Below are 19,644 nucleotides of genomic sequence, written 5' to 3' on the forward strand. Positions count from 1 at the left end.
CAGCAATACTGATGATACTTTGATCAACAATACAAAATTATATGCTATTTTCATATCACATTAAATTTGTTGCAAGTATCTCAAAATTTTATTTCAATTGGAATTGTGTTGCAAAAGTACAGTAGTTCTTAGACCCACTCATTAGACCACTGCTAGATCACATGTGATCACTGTTTTCCCAACCACAGATACTGATATGATGGAGTTGGCCAGCAAGAAAACTATATTATAATATTCAAGAATATTTTGATAAAATATTTCAATATATTGATTTACTTTGTACTTTCTTTTATTCACTTTTAAACAGTATCCTTCAAAGGCATCTGTAGGCTTCATCAAACTGCCAGAGGGACAGAGGCACAAAAAACATTAGAGCTCCTCGGTCAGGAAACCGCTGCTGGGAGCCTTACAGGAGGAGATCTGCTGTCGAACAGCCAGTGAATCTTCTTTAACTGTTGTCTGCTGCCTAGGCAAATAAATACCTCTGTAGATGTAGATGTGAGCAAAACTAACTCCATCTCTAGGTCCCAGATATCATTTCTTTTTGTTTTAATCCTCACCCAAGTATATATTTATTGATTTTAGAAAGAAAGGAAGGGAGAGAGAAACATTGATGTAAGAGAGAAACATCAATCAATTGCTTTTATCACGCGTCATGACCTGAGAGCAAACTGGCCAGCCTACGTATGTGTCCTGACTGGGAATCAAACCTGGAAACTTTTGGCGTAAGGGACAATGTTCCAACCAACTGAGCCATCCGACCAGGGCTCATTTAATTTTTGTTTCATGCTATGACCTTTGACTAACCTCACTCACTATTCTTGGCAAGCATATCAAAGATTTCTAGTTGATGATCATCTGTGTACCTTAAAATGCGGTCATAAATATTTTCATTAGGAAGGCATGACAACTAAAGATAAATATCAAACTGGTGATGGTATCGATTATAAAAAATCATTTATTGCAAGTCCACCAGGAGGCATGGCAATTATTAGTACCTGTTATACTGTTCTAAAAACTGCAGTTACAGGAGTCTGCAGTAGAAGATAATCTGTGCAGAACTGTTGGGTCATCTGTTGCGCTCTGACCCAAACTTCCCGTAAGTAATTACCCTGTCAGAAATTCTGTTATATTCTATCCTGTATCATTTGACAGTCTTAAGATACCTTCTTGTTACAGTGGCCATTACAGCTTTGTTACATCATCAGAAAACAATGAAAGCAGAAAATTTCTGAAGATACTTCCCAATAAATAAATCAGGGGATCCTGTCACTTAAAAGAGCTTAACTTTGTACAAATGACATAAAGTATCAAGAGAGAAAATGTCTGTTACCCCTTCCCCGCAAGAGCCTGATGCCTGCAGCACCAAACAGAAATGAAGGTTACCTAACTGGGATGAAGACCCCAAGAGATAGTATAGCAATGACAATGCATAAATAGCAGAGAAATGTAGGAGAGGAGGGAGAGAAAGTGGGATAAAGAAGCCAATAAGGGTTTCACAACCTGTAGACTGAAAAAAAAAATAGGGAGAAAAAAAGAGAAACTTTAAACAAAAGACAATGAAACTAAACAAGAAAAATATGGTAGAGACTACTTTATTTTGATGTATTTAATCAAGCAAGTTTGGGATATTTACTTGTGGTCCTCCTACCTCATCTCCCTCTTCCCCCATTTTCTTATGATATTGATCAACTGCTGTATTCCGTTTCCCATCTTTTTTCCTGTCCGATTATTCAGGCCTTTCTCTTATTAAATACATGACCCTCAGTGCTTATCTTTGATGGACAAAATGCTCTCCACGTATTAGGAAAATTTAAGATATGGTAATGCTTGCAGCAACTAGCAGCATTGCACTTTTTGACTCATTCAGTTGGCTTTGAGCATCAACAGTCAGTCCTCCCAGTCTGGGCAAGCAGCTGCCTCCCAGAACACAAAGCAATTCAAAGAGGCCTATGTTAGAGGTTTTCAGGTAGATAAATGGGAAACACCATATAAACAGTGAAAAACATCTTTTCAAGTTCTTGAATTTTCTCCTTCATGGTCTTAAAAAAAGGCAGTTAGAAATCTTTCATTTAATAAACATTAGCACATATATTCAACAATAATTAGGATGTAATATTTATCTTTGTAATATTTCTAAAAAATATTACTTCAAGCCGAAGCTTATCTCAGATATACTGAGGACTGTCATGCAATCTGTAAATTACCTCCAGTGTGTGCTTTATTTTCTCATTCCTTAAAAAAAAGTTTGTTTGCTAAGTGCAAACGCTGACATCACATGAAGATGCCAGTCTTTACATACACTTATAAAAGTTGAATATAAGAAGTATGATACACTAATACAAAGTTTTACAAATTAATACAAGTAAAATATATAAATTACAATGAAATAAAGGAAGATCTTGGTTCTGTCTTGGAGTGGTTCTTTTAACAGTCGTATTGCTGTAAAGAAAATGAAATATGCATAAGGTCACAATCAGGCTTAACAAACAATGACAGCATTTCAGTCTTTTAAACTCCTGTTTTAAGCAAACATAAAGCAGACTGATCTCAACTTCAGCAGCTTGGGCCAACAATACTGAGAGCTTAGACAATACTCACTAAATGTTTCCTAAACAAACCAGACAGACTCGTTGTCCTCTCTGAGTAAAAGCTCAGAAAGGGGCCATGGAAACTGTAGCTTACGAATGCTGAGTTGGTTTTGAGCATGTTTGGGGCAGGTTTTTAATCTTAGGGATTTCAGAGATAATGCCATGGGACTTTCACTCAAGAGTGGGTTCAATGTGGGTAACCTTTCTAATTAAATGCTACCAAGTTACAAACTTGACTCATCTACACTAAAAACCTTGCCCTTTGAAAGTCACTTTTGTCTCATAAACAAAGGTAAACAGATCTGCTGTGCAATGCTTGGAAAGAAGCCCTACTGTGATTCAGATGGTAAACCCAATGGGACTATTTGCTCCGTCCCAGGGGAGAGTGTCACTGTGCTAAACCCCTACAGTACCTTTGGTCACTGACATATTATTCCTGTCCCCAAAATGCATGAGAGCTGAAGTCCAGTGGGGTCTCACCAAATTTAAACTTTGCCTTATATGAAGCTCAAGGCTAAAGATAGGTTACATTAGAGTAATCCTGAGAGGATTCTTCTCTGCCTCTCCCAAACCATGTTGCAGGAAACAACTCCATGTTAAAGGTTTCCCACTCCTTTGTTTTCATGGGAATTTGGCAGGCTCCCAAAGAAGTTATTAATCTTGCTGTACTTGCCTGATAAGAAAAACTTAATTTTTATTTTTACTTCCCCTTGAAAATTATAGAAAGTTTCCTTACTGCAAAGTTTTTTAGGATAACAATGTGTTTTTAGAGTTCATTGGGTTTTGTCTTATTTTAAAAGAAAGTTAAGGGACATTGAACCAGAAAATAAATAGTTAGGAAAATATAAATTAAATAAAGTTCTGTTTACCTAATCTTGTTTTACAGAATAAGACATAAAACAACACCCTCCCCAAAACTGAACCAAAGCTGAACTTCCATCAATTCAATAATATATGATTTTTGAGGAGGTTATAGAAACAAGAACTTTTTCCACTACTAACAAATACATATTTCTCTTCAAAATCATATCACCAGGAAGCAAGTGCTTCCTGGTTTTCTTTCACAATGAAAGGCTATGAGGCTACTAGTGATTCTCTATGCTTAGCTGTTTGAGCTTTTTATGACTCCTTATTAGGAAGGAATTAGAATAAACCAACAGAATAGCAAGTATTGCATACAGGTTAAGAGTAGGTGATGTGGCATAAAATAACCCAGTGTTTGAAGGCTGTTACTTCCTGACTAGGTGATTTTTAGACATATTGCTTAATCTCTGAGTCACAGTCTCATCTGAAATATGGGTTTAACACAATGCCTAGTACAACATTGGCTATTATTTGTCAAAACTAGTTGGAAACATGAGAGAAGCAAAGAGAGGACATTTCTTTGTGTCTGCAACCAGAGCAGAGGTAGTGAAAGGGGCAGTGGGTTAACTCCTGAATGGGACACTTTGTCTATGGGTGGCATTTTCTTATATTCACAGAGCCAACTATGAAGAACCAAGGTAACTCAGTGACTGTGACATTCAAGGGAACTTATTATTAAGAGCAAAACTGAATGCTGTAAATGGTTTGCCACAAAGATAATGTAGGGATAAATGCTGATAGTTTGAACTATGTTTGATTTTGCTTTTTTCTCTTTGGTAAAAACAATGGTGCATTATGGTAATTGAATACATGAAGGCCATGATTCAACTTTTTCACACACGTTCTTACCTGATGGTGAGTACAGCAGTAGCCACATATTCCTCCAAGCATTCCATTTATTACTTGAATGAGACACAAGATGAATTCAATTCCACCAAGTGCCAAGAGGATAGAAAACAGAGAGATATTCCATTCCACAGCATGCTTGGGTTCAATGCACCGGGACCACGTGGATCTATCCACAAGGTATCTGTGAATAAGAAGAGAAACTTCTGACACATAACCACATTTGATGAGATGCCTCATAAGCTACTTTTTGTGGGGTGTTCTTTTTATTCAAAAAGAAGGAATGAATTATGAGTTAATTCAATAGCCTATCTCAAATTCTTCCAATCAATGTCATTCCACAAAATGACAATTTAGCCCAGATCTTGTTGCAGTGATAAACATAAAATTCAACAGAGAGTATTGAACACTCAGCGTGAGAGAGACATTGAGCCAGGGCTAGCGATACAATAGTGAACACAGCATGGGCTCTGTCCTGAAAAAGCAAAGCTAAGGGAACAGACAATAAGCAATCTCAATGCAACAAGAACACTAATCGGGTAAACCACATGTGAAAGCACCGCAGAGGAAAGTCACCTCACTTGGCCAGGGGGAACCTAGTTATGTAGCTTTCCCACAAGTCTGAGCTTCATGAAGGTAGACCCCAGACCCTTCATCATTGTATATCCAGGCCCTAGACTACTAGCTAGCACATAATAGGTTCTCAACACATTTTTAAAGTAATTGAATGATTCATAACAATCCAAAGTCACTATGAGAAATGTTAGGAAAAAAAAAAAAAGAAATGTTAGGAAGTCATGCTGAGGTCATATCTGAATGAATATATATATCTTCGGAGATTTTCCAAATAACAGTACATTCTTACAGTCTGAAAAATTCTCTCATTCCTTTCCTAGAATTTTGACTTTTGCTGCATCATAGAGTATTTGAATCCTTAATGAACTAGGATTTAATCTTGTGGGGAAATCTAGGATTGACTTAATTCCACAAGGAGGTCTGTTATGATTCTTTCTTTATCACTTCTTCCTCCCACAGCAGGACAAAGGGGCTGGGAATTAGAAACCTAACTTTGGAATGGCTCATTGAGCCAATCAGAAATTCAATCTGTTTATTACAAAAACTTACATCCTTCTGGCCCTGTCTTTCTGCATGTCACTAAAACAAAAACCTGTAATTTCAGGACGCAATGTAAAAAAATTCTTTAGCCCCACTTGGCTATTGAGCAACTAATCATTGGCTTGTGACCATTAGTTATTCCCCATATTGCAATGCCTGGAGAGGTTGAATGAGGGTGACATAGAAGCAGATTTCCTGTAGAAGCTGAGATGAGTCATGAAAGAAGGGTATGATAAAACAGCCATAAAAAATTTAGTGATGGCTCTCACCTCTCCTTGCATTCCAGCTACATTAGTGAACTCTTTTTTAAAGATGGGTTTGTGCAGTAGTTTTGTATGTCTGTGTATACATGAATAATCTATTTCTACTAGAACATTCAGTATGTACTGAACAACAACAACAAAAAAATCACAATTTTGAACACCAAAATTTTATACTCCTGTAGTGCTAATTTTCCTTCAAAAGCTAACTTGGGCTGTATTTGTTGTAAACTAGTAGATAATACTAATAGCTAATAGTGGTAATGCTCATAGTGTGTCAGCTTGTGAGACAAATATTTTATATATAGTATTTCATTGATAACTGCCATTGGTTTTATTTTACAGATGAAGTAACTGAAATGCAGACAGCTCTGTTCACTTTTTCCTGACAATTTAGAAACTTAATGCAGAGCTGGGATCAAACTCAGGTTTATCTGATTCCATACTCTACCTTCTGACCTAACTATATGCTATACAATTCATGGGGAACAAACATTCTTCATAATACAAAGGCAATTAAAATTCATTATTCATATTACTTTTACTCATGTATCTCATAATAAACCTTTCAAAATCCAAAAAGGATGTCATTCATTTGTTATAATATACATCAGTTTCTATCAGCTGTTTGTTCTTTTCTCAATAACAGATAAGAAATAACTACCAACATAAAACAATGAAACATCTTAAGTTATCCTGATGTTAAAATTGTGAATAAGACCTGTCTTATACAGCCTGATCACTTTAAGTAAGGATGCATTGTACATGGTTATTATGTTACTATGTTATATATGAGTGTGTGTGCGTGTGTTGGAGGTTACTATGATTTCCCTAGGCTCTGGTTAAATTCACATAGTTTCCATCCATGTAAGGATCCCATAATATTTTCTTATAAAATAGTAAAATCAGCCAATTGTTCTGAAATAGTATACATACCATACATAAACACAAACTCTATAGCCAGGCTGCTTGGGTTCAAACCCTGACTACATGTCCTAGCAACGTGACTATGGGTAAGTTACTCCATCTCTCTCTGTCTTTGTTTCCTCATCTTTAAAATGAGAGCAATAGTAAAAGCCATCTCATAGGGTTAACACGAAGGCTAAATCAGTGTATTCATTAAAAAGTCTTAAGAGCTCCTCCAGGGCAGGGATTGAGCACCAGTCCTCAGACACCTTAACCCATGCCTGAGTCAGTGCCAATAAACCTGGCCAAGTGGACACACGACTGCATGAATGAGGCTGTTTTAGTTTGATGGGTTTGCCACTATACACTTGTGGTGGGTAAGAATGTGTGGTCCCTTATGGAACAATTACTCACTGTCCGTCGGTGTCGAAAAAGGTATAGTTCCATTCGTTGGTAGAATTGAGACAAAATGGTCCTGCTGCTAAGCCCAGGGCTGCCACAATGACACAGTAGCCAGACCCTATAATTCCAATAAGAGCGGCCAGCACAGAAGACAGCATCTGGGGGAGGAGAAACACGGAGAGTGAGCCGCAGAATGTCCCAGCAACAACATAGAAACCATTTTCCCCACCAGAGCCAGAGGACCTACCGCACATCTCTTGCCACAGTTTTCGTGGCCACAGCAGCCGCAGCAGTCATCCTGTTCCAGCCCAATGAAGACAGACGCTGGCAGGAATATCTGGTGAAAAAACAAGCAAATTGACGTCCTTGTCTTTCCCCAAGCTCACAAGGATCAGGTTAAGTATCCTTGGTAAAATACATTTGTTTCTGACGTTGTTGACTAGCTTTGTGTTAAATTGATCAAGTATCTCAAATAATATGAAATAATGAAGAGGAAAAAAAAAACCTCTTAATGTAGTATCTGCTTGTTTTCATGTAATGTGTCAAAGCATGCTTTAGGGTGAGGGTGTGGTCTGGGAGGGCTAAAATAATAACCTTTGAATGTGTTTATTCCACAAGAGTTCCTAACACAGTCCCAGCTGCAAATGCTGTTTTGAAACTATTAAGCTCTGTCTTTAAACCTGTGATAGTAAGTTTAAATTCAAAGCAGATTTATCAAACCATAATTAGTGTATCAAAGTTGAAATGTTTTAATATCCTTTATTTGACTAAGAAAACTATTTTGTTCAGTATTAGCAATTTCATAAAACTTCTCTTTAAAATTCTCAACCCTAGCATTTTAAAGTAGCAAACTCCAGTTTGTATGCATTCTTTCCATGCTGTGGTTAAAGCTAATATTTTCAGCTCCAAAATTGGCAGGCAAATCCTCTCACTTCAATTAAAAACAAACCTTGGAAAAAACAACACATTCCACTACTAGCTTCAGACACTGATCTGCTGCTAACTGTAGGATTTTTCCTAGATACCACACCCCAGGATTACATAAAGGAGAAAATTTATAATTCTTTCTAAATAGCAATGCACTCAAAATTCATTATTTTTGTTCTGCCACAGAGAACAAACAGCAGGGATTTTGGACCCCAAATTCTGTTGATTTAGACAGAAAAGCAGCCCTTCTCCTCCCAGCTCCCCAGAGCAAACATGTTCCATGACTGCCGGTTTCAGGACTAGAAACTCCAGTCTCTCAAATCTGATTTAAAAGCTAGTATCTATTTTTAGTTGTAAAGTAAGAAAGTTTAGCAAAAAAGTGATTCACTTTTAGTCAAAAGAGAATTTTGCAAAACAACATCCAATAAAATTAGTACACTATACGTATCTCAATTTTTGCATAATCTGCTTTCAAAAGAAGAATGATCAGAAATCACTGGATTTGGACTTATGCATTATAGAAAACTTTCCATGAAAACACAAGAAAGCATCACATTTAACAGGAGAGAATTTTTAAGGTTGTAATAGTTTTAAATGACTTACCAGCAAGCCCCCTCCTAGGATGCCAGAAAAGAACCACACGAACTTGCTGAGGTGGTTTTCGGAGGCATACTTGATTTCCCCATTGGGAAAGTAAAGCAAAATGTTAGCTACAATGCAGAGAATGGCGAGCCCCAACAGAGAACCTCCAATGCATCGTGCGCATTTGCCGTAGCACATGGTGGCAGGGAGCCTGGGGGTTTGTATTCCCCCCCTGGTCTCTGCAGCTCAGTGATGGTCCAAATCAAATGAGAGTGTGCCTGTCTGCGCAGAAAGCAAAAGCCAATTTTCAGCCCATTCCTGCAACCTCTTAAATACTCCGAGTTCTTAGTCACCGGATGGATGAGGTACTTTGCTTTCATTGGTCCTGACTTCAGACTCCAGTTGTGGTGAAGGGAGGTAGTGGGAGGAATGTCCCGCCCTTCAGATGAAATCCTGGAACAAATGAAACCAGGGGCAGGACGTGAGAAACAGTCATAAGCAAGAGAGACAATGATTAATCCTCAACAGGGAATTAACTGTGCAACTTCTTTACAGGATAAAGAATCAACAGGAAAGTCTCATACAATTCAGCAGCAACTGCCAAGTGTAAATGTCCACACTGTGACTACACTGCTGGAGGTTTTAAAAGACATCCTGCTCCCTGCAGCTGTCTGGAGAGCTTTCAGTCTGAGAGCTCTGGGTGCGCTTCCACCTCTGCATAGATGTAATTCGAGACCTGCGGCCAGTCTCCTGAGCTCCAAGCAAGTTTCCTTGTCTGTTAAAGGCAAGGTGTCCAAGCCATCACCCGCGGATTTGAGAAAGCTGTTGGGAAAATTACACAGCAGTCTTCCTTCTTCTGCCTACGGCCTGCTCTGCAGGCTGCCCCGACTCTCCAGCCTTCTTGGACAGCTGCCTCCAAAACAAATCTGGCACTGAAACAAAGATGACGTCAGTCAACACAAAGAGCTCAGGCACCTATGTACTCCTGAGTATGGCTGTCAGGCAAAGCGATGCCTGGGAGGGCCAACGAAGGTCTAGAGTACGGGGAAAGGACAGAAAGAAGAGGAAGAAGAAAAAGAGAAGAAAGGAATAGGAAAGTAAAGAACTTGGCAAACCAAGCGGAGACGCAAGATTGAGAGAACCCACAATGACTAGGAAAGTCACAGTCACTGATCAGGGAGCAGGGTGGTCTCCCCAGCCAGACCCTGAGATAGGGTGTCGCAGTCCTGCACATAAAGGCAGAGAAAGGGTGTCAGACCAACTTTCTGATGTGGTTATCCTGCAGGAAAGGTCAGACTCTGAGTCTGTTTAGCCCTTGAATAGCAGGTTGCACCAGCCAACTGGGTGGACTGATGGGGCCAGGACTGGATGTTCCTTGTTACCAGGGCAGAATAGCAAGGACACAAAAGAGGCCAAAGGCCAAGATGATTTGTTAGTTCAGAAAAGAAAAGGGAGCAAGGCTGTTGAATCCAGAAGCTAGACTGCAGAATTTGGGCCAAAACTAGAGGGCAGGACGTGTATATACTAAATGCGAGGAACCAGCTGGGGTGAGTGACATGGGGTCCAGACTGAGAGGAGGATAGAAGAGGAAACGTGTCCTTGAACATACTAACAGGGGTGAAGCCATGATCCAGACTGGCCTGAGGACACAGATGAATGGAAACAGTGCAGGTGGGAAAGCTGGGCACCGTCCGCCTGCTCAAGTGTAGGGAGGCAGATCTGCATAAGTGCACCGCTCCGTCACCACCATGCTTTCAACAACAGGGGAGGGATGCCCTCTGTCCTGGCTGGAAGTCCTACTGGAGGCAGGATTCCACAGGTGTCAGGGCCTGGGGTGGCAGTACAGGTGAGCGACTGGGTCCTTTGTTTAGGTATCCTTCCTCTAACTCTCCACTCTGCTGATCTATCCCACCTGAGGCCAGATCCTTTGAAGGTTTTGCCCTGAGGTGCTTAAACCCCTTCCTGCTTCACTCTGCCACCCTTACAGTCAGTAGGGGCAGGAGAAGAGAGTGGGAGGCTTGGAAAAAGAAAGTCTGAAGAGACAGCCCATCTCTGCTGTCTTCCTGTTGTGTGGATCAGGCCAGCCACATTCCTGGGGATTCTGTTTCTGACTCTTAAGACAAGCGGCGGAACTAGGTCAGTGCTTCTTAAGTTGTTGAGAGTCTTATAATGATATGGACCCTCTCCCCAGGAAAAGAAATGCACATACATGCAAAAACACACACTCCTCATTCCATCCCTAGGAGCTCATGGGCTTTCTGAAGCCTAATAGTGGCTCTTTTTCCACAGTTCTCCAAGTGTGGCCTGCCAGGAGACCACTTGCATCACAGGTGCAGATTCCCAGTCCCGTCCTTGACATAATGAGTGGGAATCTCTTATGTTTGCTAGGTTTGGGGATCACTGGCCTGGTCCACAGCACAGAGAGGTGCATTTGTATTAAATGTTCTCTGAAGCCACTCTTATGTCCAACGGCTCCTCAGGTCTAGTCAGACATACAACCTATACACAAATTGGGGACACATTGCAATTCAGTGTAAGGCAATTTAAGGCTTGATGTGAATAGAAAGGTCCCTGCCCTTTGCCCACCATTCTGTTATTCCATGTGGCCCTCAGCTGGTCAACCAAAGCAGGGTCTTTTCTAGTTTGGGCTCCAGGTTTAAAACCAGATATAGTTTTCTGGAGTTTCTTTAACTACTTGGCTTTGGTCCTAACCAGACTTTGCCCAGCAGATGATCCTGGCCTTTCTCCTGGCTATGAACTCTCAGCTTTCTGTGCAGAGCTGCCATCTCCACTGACACTTTCTGGGTTTCTGTCCATTCACCAAACTCCACTCCAGACCCTCCCCTACCTCTGTCTCCCTCTCTTCCTTGTTCTGAGCCTTATTTTCTCCTAAACATTTAAGCAGGAATATGCTTAATCATCTCCTCAAAGAGGCCCTCTCCAAGGACCCCATCTAATAATGCTATGTACCCCACCCAGTTTCTCGTTATCACATGACCCTGTTCTAATATCATCCCAGAATTTATTATACCTGAGATTATTCTGTGTCTCCACTTATTTCCTAGTGTCTGCCTCCCATCCATTCTGCCTCATTCACAATTATTTCCCCTGTGCCTGAAACAATGCCTAGCACATCCTAGGTGCTCAGTAAATATTTGCTGAATAGTTGAAGAAATAAATGAGTCGGTGATTTTATAAAGCCTATTCTGAACAGGCTGATGTTCCAGTCTCTCCACCCTCAGCTCTTTTATTTCTCTGAAATTACCATCTCACTAAAGGTCCTCTTAGCTGTTCACATCATTGCTCCCAGGTCCTGCCACTCCCTGGCTGTTTGGTTTGGGGCAAGTTATAAACAATTCTGTACCTCAGTTTCTATCATTCAATCATTCACTAACATTTAATGAGCTCCTATTATATTTTCTAAGTGTTGGGGATACAGACAAAACAAATATGCCTGCTTTTAAGGAGAGTCCATTCTAGCAGAAAGAGAGTGACAAATAAAAAGTACTAGTAAATAAATAAAATTCATTGTGTATTAGATGGCGAGACATGTGAGAAAGAGGAATAAGCAAGGGAATGAGAGAGCCTCCTGACAGAAGACTTATAGAACTTACATCACAGAGTTGTGATGTGTAAAGTGAGTCAACATGTACAAAGCATGAAGCACCTAGCATTTAACAATATTACTTATTATTAGTTACTATTTTCATCAACCCAGTCTCCCAGGTAAGATGTCTCTACTCCATTTATGACTCATTATACCTGCTTCTCTGGGATTTCACTGCTCCAGTATACACTGGATCCTTTTATTATCTTTTGTGACTAATTTTTAAATACTGAAGTTTCCACAGTTGTATTAAAAACTCACTTTTATCTCCACCATTCCCTTTGAATCAGCCTCAATCCATGAATACCTTTGGAAAGAGTGATTTTTACTCCATTACAGAACTGGTCACTCGGTCTCAACCCTATATGTTAGATATGCTGTCCCATTGCAGAAAGACCCTGTTCTTCCTTCCTGTCCCAGACCACCCCATCCAGCTATGCTCCCTTGACTGAATTCATCCATTTTTCTATGACACCTACCATCACACCCTTGCCTACCTCCAAAATCTGCCTTTAAGTCCCAAGTTGTCTTTGAACATAGCCCCACCCAGCACCAACCAGACCATGATGCCCTAATGTGTATCCTCATCAGCCACCCCAACTCCACAAAGTTCCCAGAGAGCAGGTTATCTTCGGGGGCACAATAGCTAGCACAGTGTCAGGTATTTAGTTGGCTCTCAATAAATATTTGCTACATTTTGTTCAAATTAATAGGAGAGTTGAGTATGCTCATTTCTTAGGTTGTTTGCTTTTAAGCAAAACCAAAATGTCTTATGAAAAGTTAGGCAATATCAGCATTTCAATTTTACCTATAATTCACATGAGCAGCTGGTTTGTGCTTCTTATGGTTAGCCTTTCTATCTTGTGATGTGAAGAATGTAGCTTCAAGAATACTTTCAGGGGAAACTCATTTTATTATTATCAAATGCCATATAAACATAGGTTTTAATGTTGGAAGAAGCCACAATAGAGTGAATGGTTCAAGTCCTAGCCCTTCACAGAAACTTTATGGCTATTTTGTAGTTAAGCCCACAGGGTTAAAAAAGGTTCCCCTATTATCAGGGGTCCCAATATCCAGACCAAGAACCAGTACCAGTCCCGGCCTGTTAGGAACCAGGTCTCACAGCAGGAGGTGAACTTGAATGTAACGGGCTTGACTCAATCCCAAAAACCAACCCCCACAACTCAGTCATTGGAAAAATTGTCTTCCATAAAACCAGGCGTTGGTGCCAAAAAGGTTGGGGACCACTGCCCTATATCATCTGGCTAGTGAGCAATGGAAATCAGTTACTTTTAAGAACAAATGTCTGTGATTCTATGTGGTTGTTGAATTCTAAAAGGAGTATCTGAACTTAGATCTACTTCCTGGTTGATGTCTTCTGCATGTATCTTGTCTTCCCTGTTCAGAAAGCACTAGTTCCTCACTTATTTGAAATATTAAGAGTAGGATGATTCATACATATTAACCATACTCAGAGCTTTTTTTATTAAAAGCAACAGAAGCCAATTTCAGTACCTTAGCCAAAGGTGCATTAATTATGAATACCAAAGGTAAGGACTCAGGTGGGACAATGGAACTCATGAACAAGGGGAACCGTAATGTCCTTGTCACTCTCCATCTTGCACCTTTGACTTCTATTCATAACCTCATTCTTATTAATGAAGATTTGTTTTCTCTCTTTCCCATCTACACAAAAGAATATGGCTACTGATAAGTCCCAAGTCTACCTTTTTCCCTGTTCAAGAGAGGCCCATCCCAACCCCAGATGCTGCGGGAGAGGAGTTGCACTGGGCAAGACTGGGACATGTACCCACTCCAGCAGGGCCTGGATAAACATGGCTGCCAGGGGCCATCTCTGCAACCATGTAGATAAGAAGGGCAGTCATTCTCAGGTAAAGGCGAGTGTAGGAACAGGTGGAGAAGCTAGAAGCTGTCTTGTATTTGGAACTAAATTATGACATACAACCACAGGAAGAGAGTGACAAAGGCAAGACCAATGGTAAGCCATTTTACTCACAGCCTCCTGGCTTTCCCCTCCTTTTAGATCACAGCTCAACTTATTCTTAGGTTAAAAATAAGCTTCTTGGCCCAATATTAAACCATAGCTAATCTTATCCCTCATACCTCATTCCTTGATACCCTCATCCCCACTTGGTAGTTTTAGTTCAAAATCTGCCTCATCAAGGCAGGGAACCTCCCAGACCTTGTTGCCACTGACAGACAAGGCAGCCTCCAGGATGCCTGTTCCACGGCCTGAAGCACACAATGGGGTCTGGCTTTCCTTTCCCAGGGGTCTGGCAGCTCAGAAGGACTGACTTGCTTTTTAAGGGATGGATGAGCTGAGGATGTCCATAGTGGGCCTGTGACAAGCAATGCACAAATACTTTAAGGGAGAAAGACTCTTGTTTTCCAGTTTGAGTATTTGAGTACCATTTCCTTTGGTTTTGTACCAGAGCCTGGCACGTGAGATGGCGGAGGGCTCTGAAGACCATCTGAGTCTCAAATACGAAATGGCCTGTGGGTTTCTAAAACCACATACACTGACCCAGCCCAAGGGAAACAGGGACTCTCAATGTGGGGCCAGGAGTCTGCATTGTAAGAAAGCTCCCTAAGTGACTTTATGCATAACCAGAGTTGAAATCTCCTGATGTAGGTGGTCTAACTTTCTAGTTTCATAAATGAGACCACTGGGTTCCCAAGTGGTTAGTTTCAGTTCAGAAGAAAAGCCACAGATTAATTTAAAATAAAAACAAACACTAAAAATTTAAAAGTGATGATTTTATCTGTTGTGTATTTTGAATCTGGTCAACCAGGTGATTCTCTATGTGGTTCTCTTTTACTTCTCCATATCCTAGTTGCCTTTGGAAAAGATGACAAAAAATGTTATCTCACTTCTGTACATTTAGGGGAAAGAGAGAGAGACAATCAAGTAGTGTGCAGAACAGATACGTGCCAGTCTCTCCCCTGTTGCAATTGAATTTTATAGCTCTCCTGTTGGAGCTGCTTCCAGGTGAGGATACTGAGGCACTTACAGGTTAAATATTCAGGCTGAAGTCACAAGGCTGGTGAGTCACACACAGGTCTTACTGACTCAGAAACTCATGCCCTTTACTTCATGTGCTGACTTGTTTATAATACTTCACAACACCTCCTCCAATGAAAAACGAGCAAATTTAAGCACTTTTTCTTTAGCATTTCTGAATAATATAATTTTAAGACAGTAATCATTTGGGTCAAAAAAATTATTTTAAAGTTAACCTAGTGTTTTCAAATGAGAACACATTCCATGAATATGGGTTCAATGGTCAGAACTCCAGTATAAGCACAGTACTAAGGCTATGACCAATATTCAATAAACTTGTTTTTATTGTAGAAAACTAGAACTCTCAACAATCAAGATACATGCACAATTAAAAGTTGAAAACAGTAATTAATTTTTCTGAAATTCAGTATAGGAGAAAAATAATAAAGCTCATTTTCATTTCCTTTACCCTGATCTAATGTGTACAAGGATTTCCCTGCCTGGCCTTTGATCTTACATTAAAAAATATGGTTACCTTCTTTTCCCAGAAAGGTTGGGGTGGACCTCTCCCACTTCTGCTTTCATGCCATTTAAAATTCAACCCAGTGGGGCTTCTGTGAGAGTTGAAGACCACACAGGATGAGAAGTGAGTGCGGTTGACTCAGAGCTGATTTTCAGACACCACTTTCGAGGGATCTCTGATGAAAGGAGCTTTTCTTTGGTAGTTGAGTTCTGAATAAAAGATCTTCCTGCTGTACATTTGTTTAGTCATTTCTGTGACATCAGTGCTCTCGGAGACTTAGATTAAAGCGTAAATAAGAGGCAGTGTGAACACTCCAAGTTATCATTCCAAGCTGGTGAGTTAATACTCCACCTAGACCTCATGGTCTCACCACTCTCAGTCAAACTGGTTTTTGTGGTTGTCAGTCAAATTCCGATGTGGCAGATGTCCCACTGATACTGAATAAGCTGAAAACACAGGTTACTGTTCATTTTACCCTAGGGAATTTTACCAAGGTCCATTATAGCAGTGGAGCAGTTGAGACCTGGTGTGTATATGTGGGGTGGGGTACAGGGGGGACAGACAGACAGACAGGAAGACCAAGGAAATATGACAGATTTGAGTTTGGCTGCAGGGCTTGGTTCTGACCAAGGTGGACGATTGACCTTACTTCTTACCTTCCTGTTCATAATCTCTGCCTGACATTGATGGAAGAGATTGTAGTCCAGTAAGCATTATCCTAGCATCTAACATAAACACATGCTTCCAATTTCCTCCCCAGAAAGGGAGTTGAGATTCTAACTTGCTGAATCATCTAGTGGCAGCCCCTTCATTGTGTTAGGTTACAAAAACACCGTCATGTACTATGGGAACCCTGACAGGAAATCCATTCCATTTTCAAGTTAAACCATTAGCCCGTTCTGTTTCAACTGACTGGAAGATTCTACAGAATCATGATTTTCAATAATGGCTTACAGTGATTTGGAAATTACCTTTCCAGACTTAAAATGTGAGGAAAACTTGAGCAAGAATTGCAAAGGGAATGAAATATCCATTTGAAACCCCCAAATTATCTAGAATATTTCTAATGTATTCATTCCTTGCCCAATAGGAGCCAAAAAAGCTTTCTGGTTGAGACCCTTCAGGGTAGCTGTCCCTGCAAGTAATTAAATCAGGAATTTGGAGTACAGATGTCGGTTATTGCAAAGATATTATTAGAAACAAGCTTGGTGGAATGAAGGAAAATCCACACAAAACCAATGGTGAAGGGAAGGAAACTGGGGTTCAGAGCAATGATTTGGAACATAAGGAATAAAAAAAAACAGTCAACCAGTGCAGAATGAGGAAGCAAGAATTGAAAAAAAGGAGGAAAACTTCCCAAGTTTTGCGAAGGAGATAGACATACAGATCTGGGAAGCGCGGAGGGTCCCGGGTGAGCTGGACCCAGAGGGGACCACACCAGGACACATCATGACTGAGGTGCCAAAAGTGAAGGTTAAAGACAGAGTCCTGGGGGCAGCAAGAGAGAGGCAGAGAGTTGCCTACAGGGGGGTGCCTATAGGACTATCAGCTGATTTCTCAGAGGACAGTTCACAGGCAGGAAGGGACTGGCAAGCAGTATTCAAGGTGATGAAAAGCAAGGACCTACAACCAAGAATACTCTATCCAGCAAAGCTATCATTCAGAATGGAAGGGCAGAGAAAGTGCTTCCCAGACAAGGTAAAGCTAAAGGAGCTCATCATCACCAAGCTATTACTATATGAAATGTTAAAAGGACTTACTTAAGAAAAAGAAGATCAAAGCTATGAACATAAAAATGACAACAAACTCACAACTATCAACAAGTGTATCTAAAAAATACAAACAAAATCCAACTAAGCAAACCAGAATAGGAACAGAATCATAGGTATGGGGATCATTTGGAGGGTTATCAGCTGTGAGGGGGGAGGGGGAGGAATGGGGATATGGTTCAGGGATTAGGAGGCATAATCAGTTGGTACAAGATAGACAGGGGGAAGTTAAGAATAATACGGGAAAGGGTGAAGCCAAATAACTTATATGCACGACCCATGGACATGAACTAAGGGAGGGTGGGATTGCTGGAGGGAAGGGGTTTACAGGGCAGAGCGGAGCAAAGGGGGAAAAATTGGAACTACTGTAACAACATAATCAATAAAATATACTTTAAAATAAATTAATTAATTAATAAACAAACAAATAAATAAATAAAAGTCGTCGTCGTCGTCGGCAGCCGTCCGTCTCGAGAGACGATGGTGTAGCTTCTTAAGAGTCTATCTGCACCGCCGAGAATGGCTGTGCAGTCCGACTCGGGAGTGACACGGTATCTGTCTCCTCCCGTGTTAAATCGACATCTTGCGATGACACTGGAGTGTCCTCTCCAGTGAAGCTGAAGTTACAGAGCCTGGGCAGGGTGATATGGAGGGTCTGCTGTTGCCCATGCTGCAGACCCCCCCCCCCTCTCTTCGCAGCTGAAGGGTCCAAGGGAAAGACGGAGTCAATACAGCTTAAGTAATCAAAGAAAAAAAGAAAGAAAGAAAGAAACAAGCCTGGGGTTGGACTCCCTGTTCTGCCTTGCATCTTAACCTTAGATGCAGATTCTGGCAGCTCTCACGCCCCCTCAGGAGAACATGGGGAGAATGATTGCAGGACCCTTGTCCTTTTCGACTTCCTCCTCCTTTGATTTCCTCTCTTCTCAGTGGTCTTGATGTCTTCTGTTATGATTTTATGTTTTCAGGAATGAGAGTCCCAGACACCAGGCATGTGTGGGTTTTCTTTCTGACTTTTCTTTCTTTTTTTAATGAAGAAGGAAGAACATGAACATAAGCAAGTGTAAAGAATTTTTTCTTGAATTGTATATGTGACATTTCACAGGGATGTCTTTAGCTTACAGTATATTACAGCATATTAAAGACAATTTTTAGATTATTGAAGGAAATTCTTAAAAATATTTCTATAAGAGGATAAAAATCTCTGACAAATTCATTTTTATTTATTTTCTGAAAAGAATATAAATCAGAGTTTCCTCCTGATTTTCATTTTCTGTCAGCATTTCTAACCAACATGAAAATCATTCTTTTAAAAAATATTTACTGAGCAATTACTGTGTGCCAGGCATGAATCTAAGAAGTTTACATGTAAATCTCTCTAAATTTTCACAACCACCTTTTGTATTGTAACACCATCACACAGGTAACTAAATTATAAGTAATTCTCCCAAAGCTTCACAGCTTGTCCATGGTGGCCAGGATGAGAATTCAGGCAGTTTGGATCAAGATCCCACCTTCTTAACCACTATACCATATTACCTCTGTCAACATAAGAAATGTTCAAACCTGTAAGAATTTTTGTGAGTTTATTTGAACCAAACTGACAATAATTGCTGGGAAGCAAAATCTCAATAGATTGATTTTATACATCAAAATCAAAGGGAAGACATCAGGGGGTTACATGAAACTCATTGGTGATAGATTATGGAGGTGAGAGAAAGCAAAGAGGGGAAACCCTTGGGATTGGATAATTTCAAACTTACTAAAAAGCTGTAAGAATAGTGCCCTGTTAAAAGGACATAGAGGCCAGCTTTAAACGGTTCCAAATATGGAGCAATTTGAGCATTAGTTATGGATTATAACTAATTGAATAGGAGTTCACAAGTTCATAGAGCTATTAATTAAAAGTTTGATAAAAATGCAATATTGACATTGTCTCAAAGTATATATCTCCCTACAAATTCTTACATGCATAAAAAGGAAAAAAAGAGTAACTGAAGAAGGCTGGTGGACACCAACTTAATCAAGTGATCCAAGTTAACATCACAAGTAGAGACTAATGAATATCATGAACCACCTGACAGAATGCAAAAAGGAGGGTTTTAACATGGCCTTCCATAGTCACACCTCCTGGAATTTATGTCCTTGAATAACCTCATCATCATAAGTGTGGGCATGACCTGTGACTTCTTTCCAAGCAACAGAATATGGCAAAGGTGATGGATGTCATTC

General features: G+C 40.3%; 1 protein-coding gene across 2 annotated transcripts; it reads right to left on the reverse strand.

Annotated features, from left to right (window-relative positions):
• Nucleotides 1-1,579: 1,579 nt before the first annotated feature.
• Nucleotides 1,580-15,871, reverse strand: TM4SF1 (transmembrane 4 L six family member 1). 2 transcript variants are annotated; one of them, XM_090275744.1, is made up of 6 exons: nt 15,659-15,871; nt 8,516-8,947; nt 7,233-7,322; nt 6,998-7,143; nt 4,297-4,485; nt 1,580-2,442 (listed from the first exon to the last, which is right to left on the reverse strand). In XM_090275744.1, the coding sequence occupies exons 2-6, from the start codon at nt 8,690-8,692 to the stop codon at nt 2,337-2,339; spliced, it is 708 nt and encodes a 235-aa protein (XP_090131870.1). In that variant the 5' UTR covers nt 8,693-8,947; nt 15,659-15,871; the 3' UTR covers nt 1,580-2,336. The 2 variants fall into 2 exon arrangements, with proteins under 2 accessions (XP_090131870.1, XP_090131865.1); XM_090275739.1 differs by having other exon boundaries at nt 2,367-2,442; nt 4,305-4,485; nt 15,659-15,857.
• Nucleotides 15,872-19,644: the final 3,773 nt, after the last annotated feature.

Source organism: Furipterus horrens, unplaced genomic scaffold (genome assembly GCF_987537825.1).
Source record: "Furipterus horrens unplaced genomic scaffold, mFurHor1.1.pri manual_scaffold_1, whole genome shotgun sequence".
Lineage (NCBI taxonomy): Eukaryota > Metazoa > Chordata > Mammalia > Chiroptera > Furipteridae > Furipterus > Furipterus horrens.

Coding starts and splice junctions, on each gene's coding strand:
- TM4SF1 (XM_090275744.1), bottom strand. CDS start 8,692: ATGTGCTACGGCAAATGCGCACGATGCATTGGAGGTTCTCTGTTGGGG. Junction 7,144..7,232: donor ACTGTGGCAAGAGATGTGCG/GTAGGTCCTCTG, acceptor CTCCTCCCCCAG/ATGCTGTCTTCTGTGCTGGC. Junction 4,486..6,997: donor TTTTTCGACACCGACGGACA/GTGAGTAATTGT, acceptor TCTTATTCACAG/ATACCTTGTGGATAGATCCA.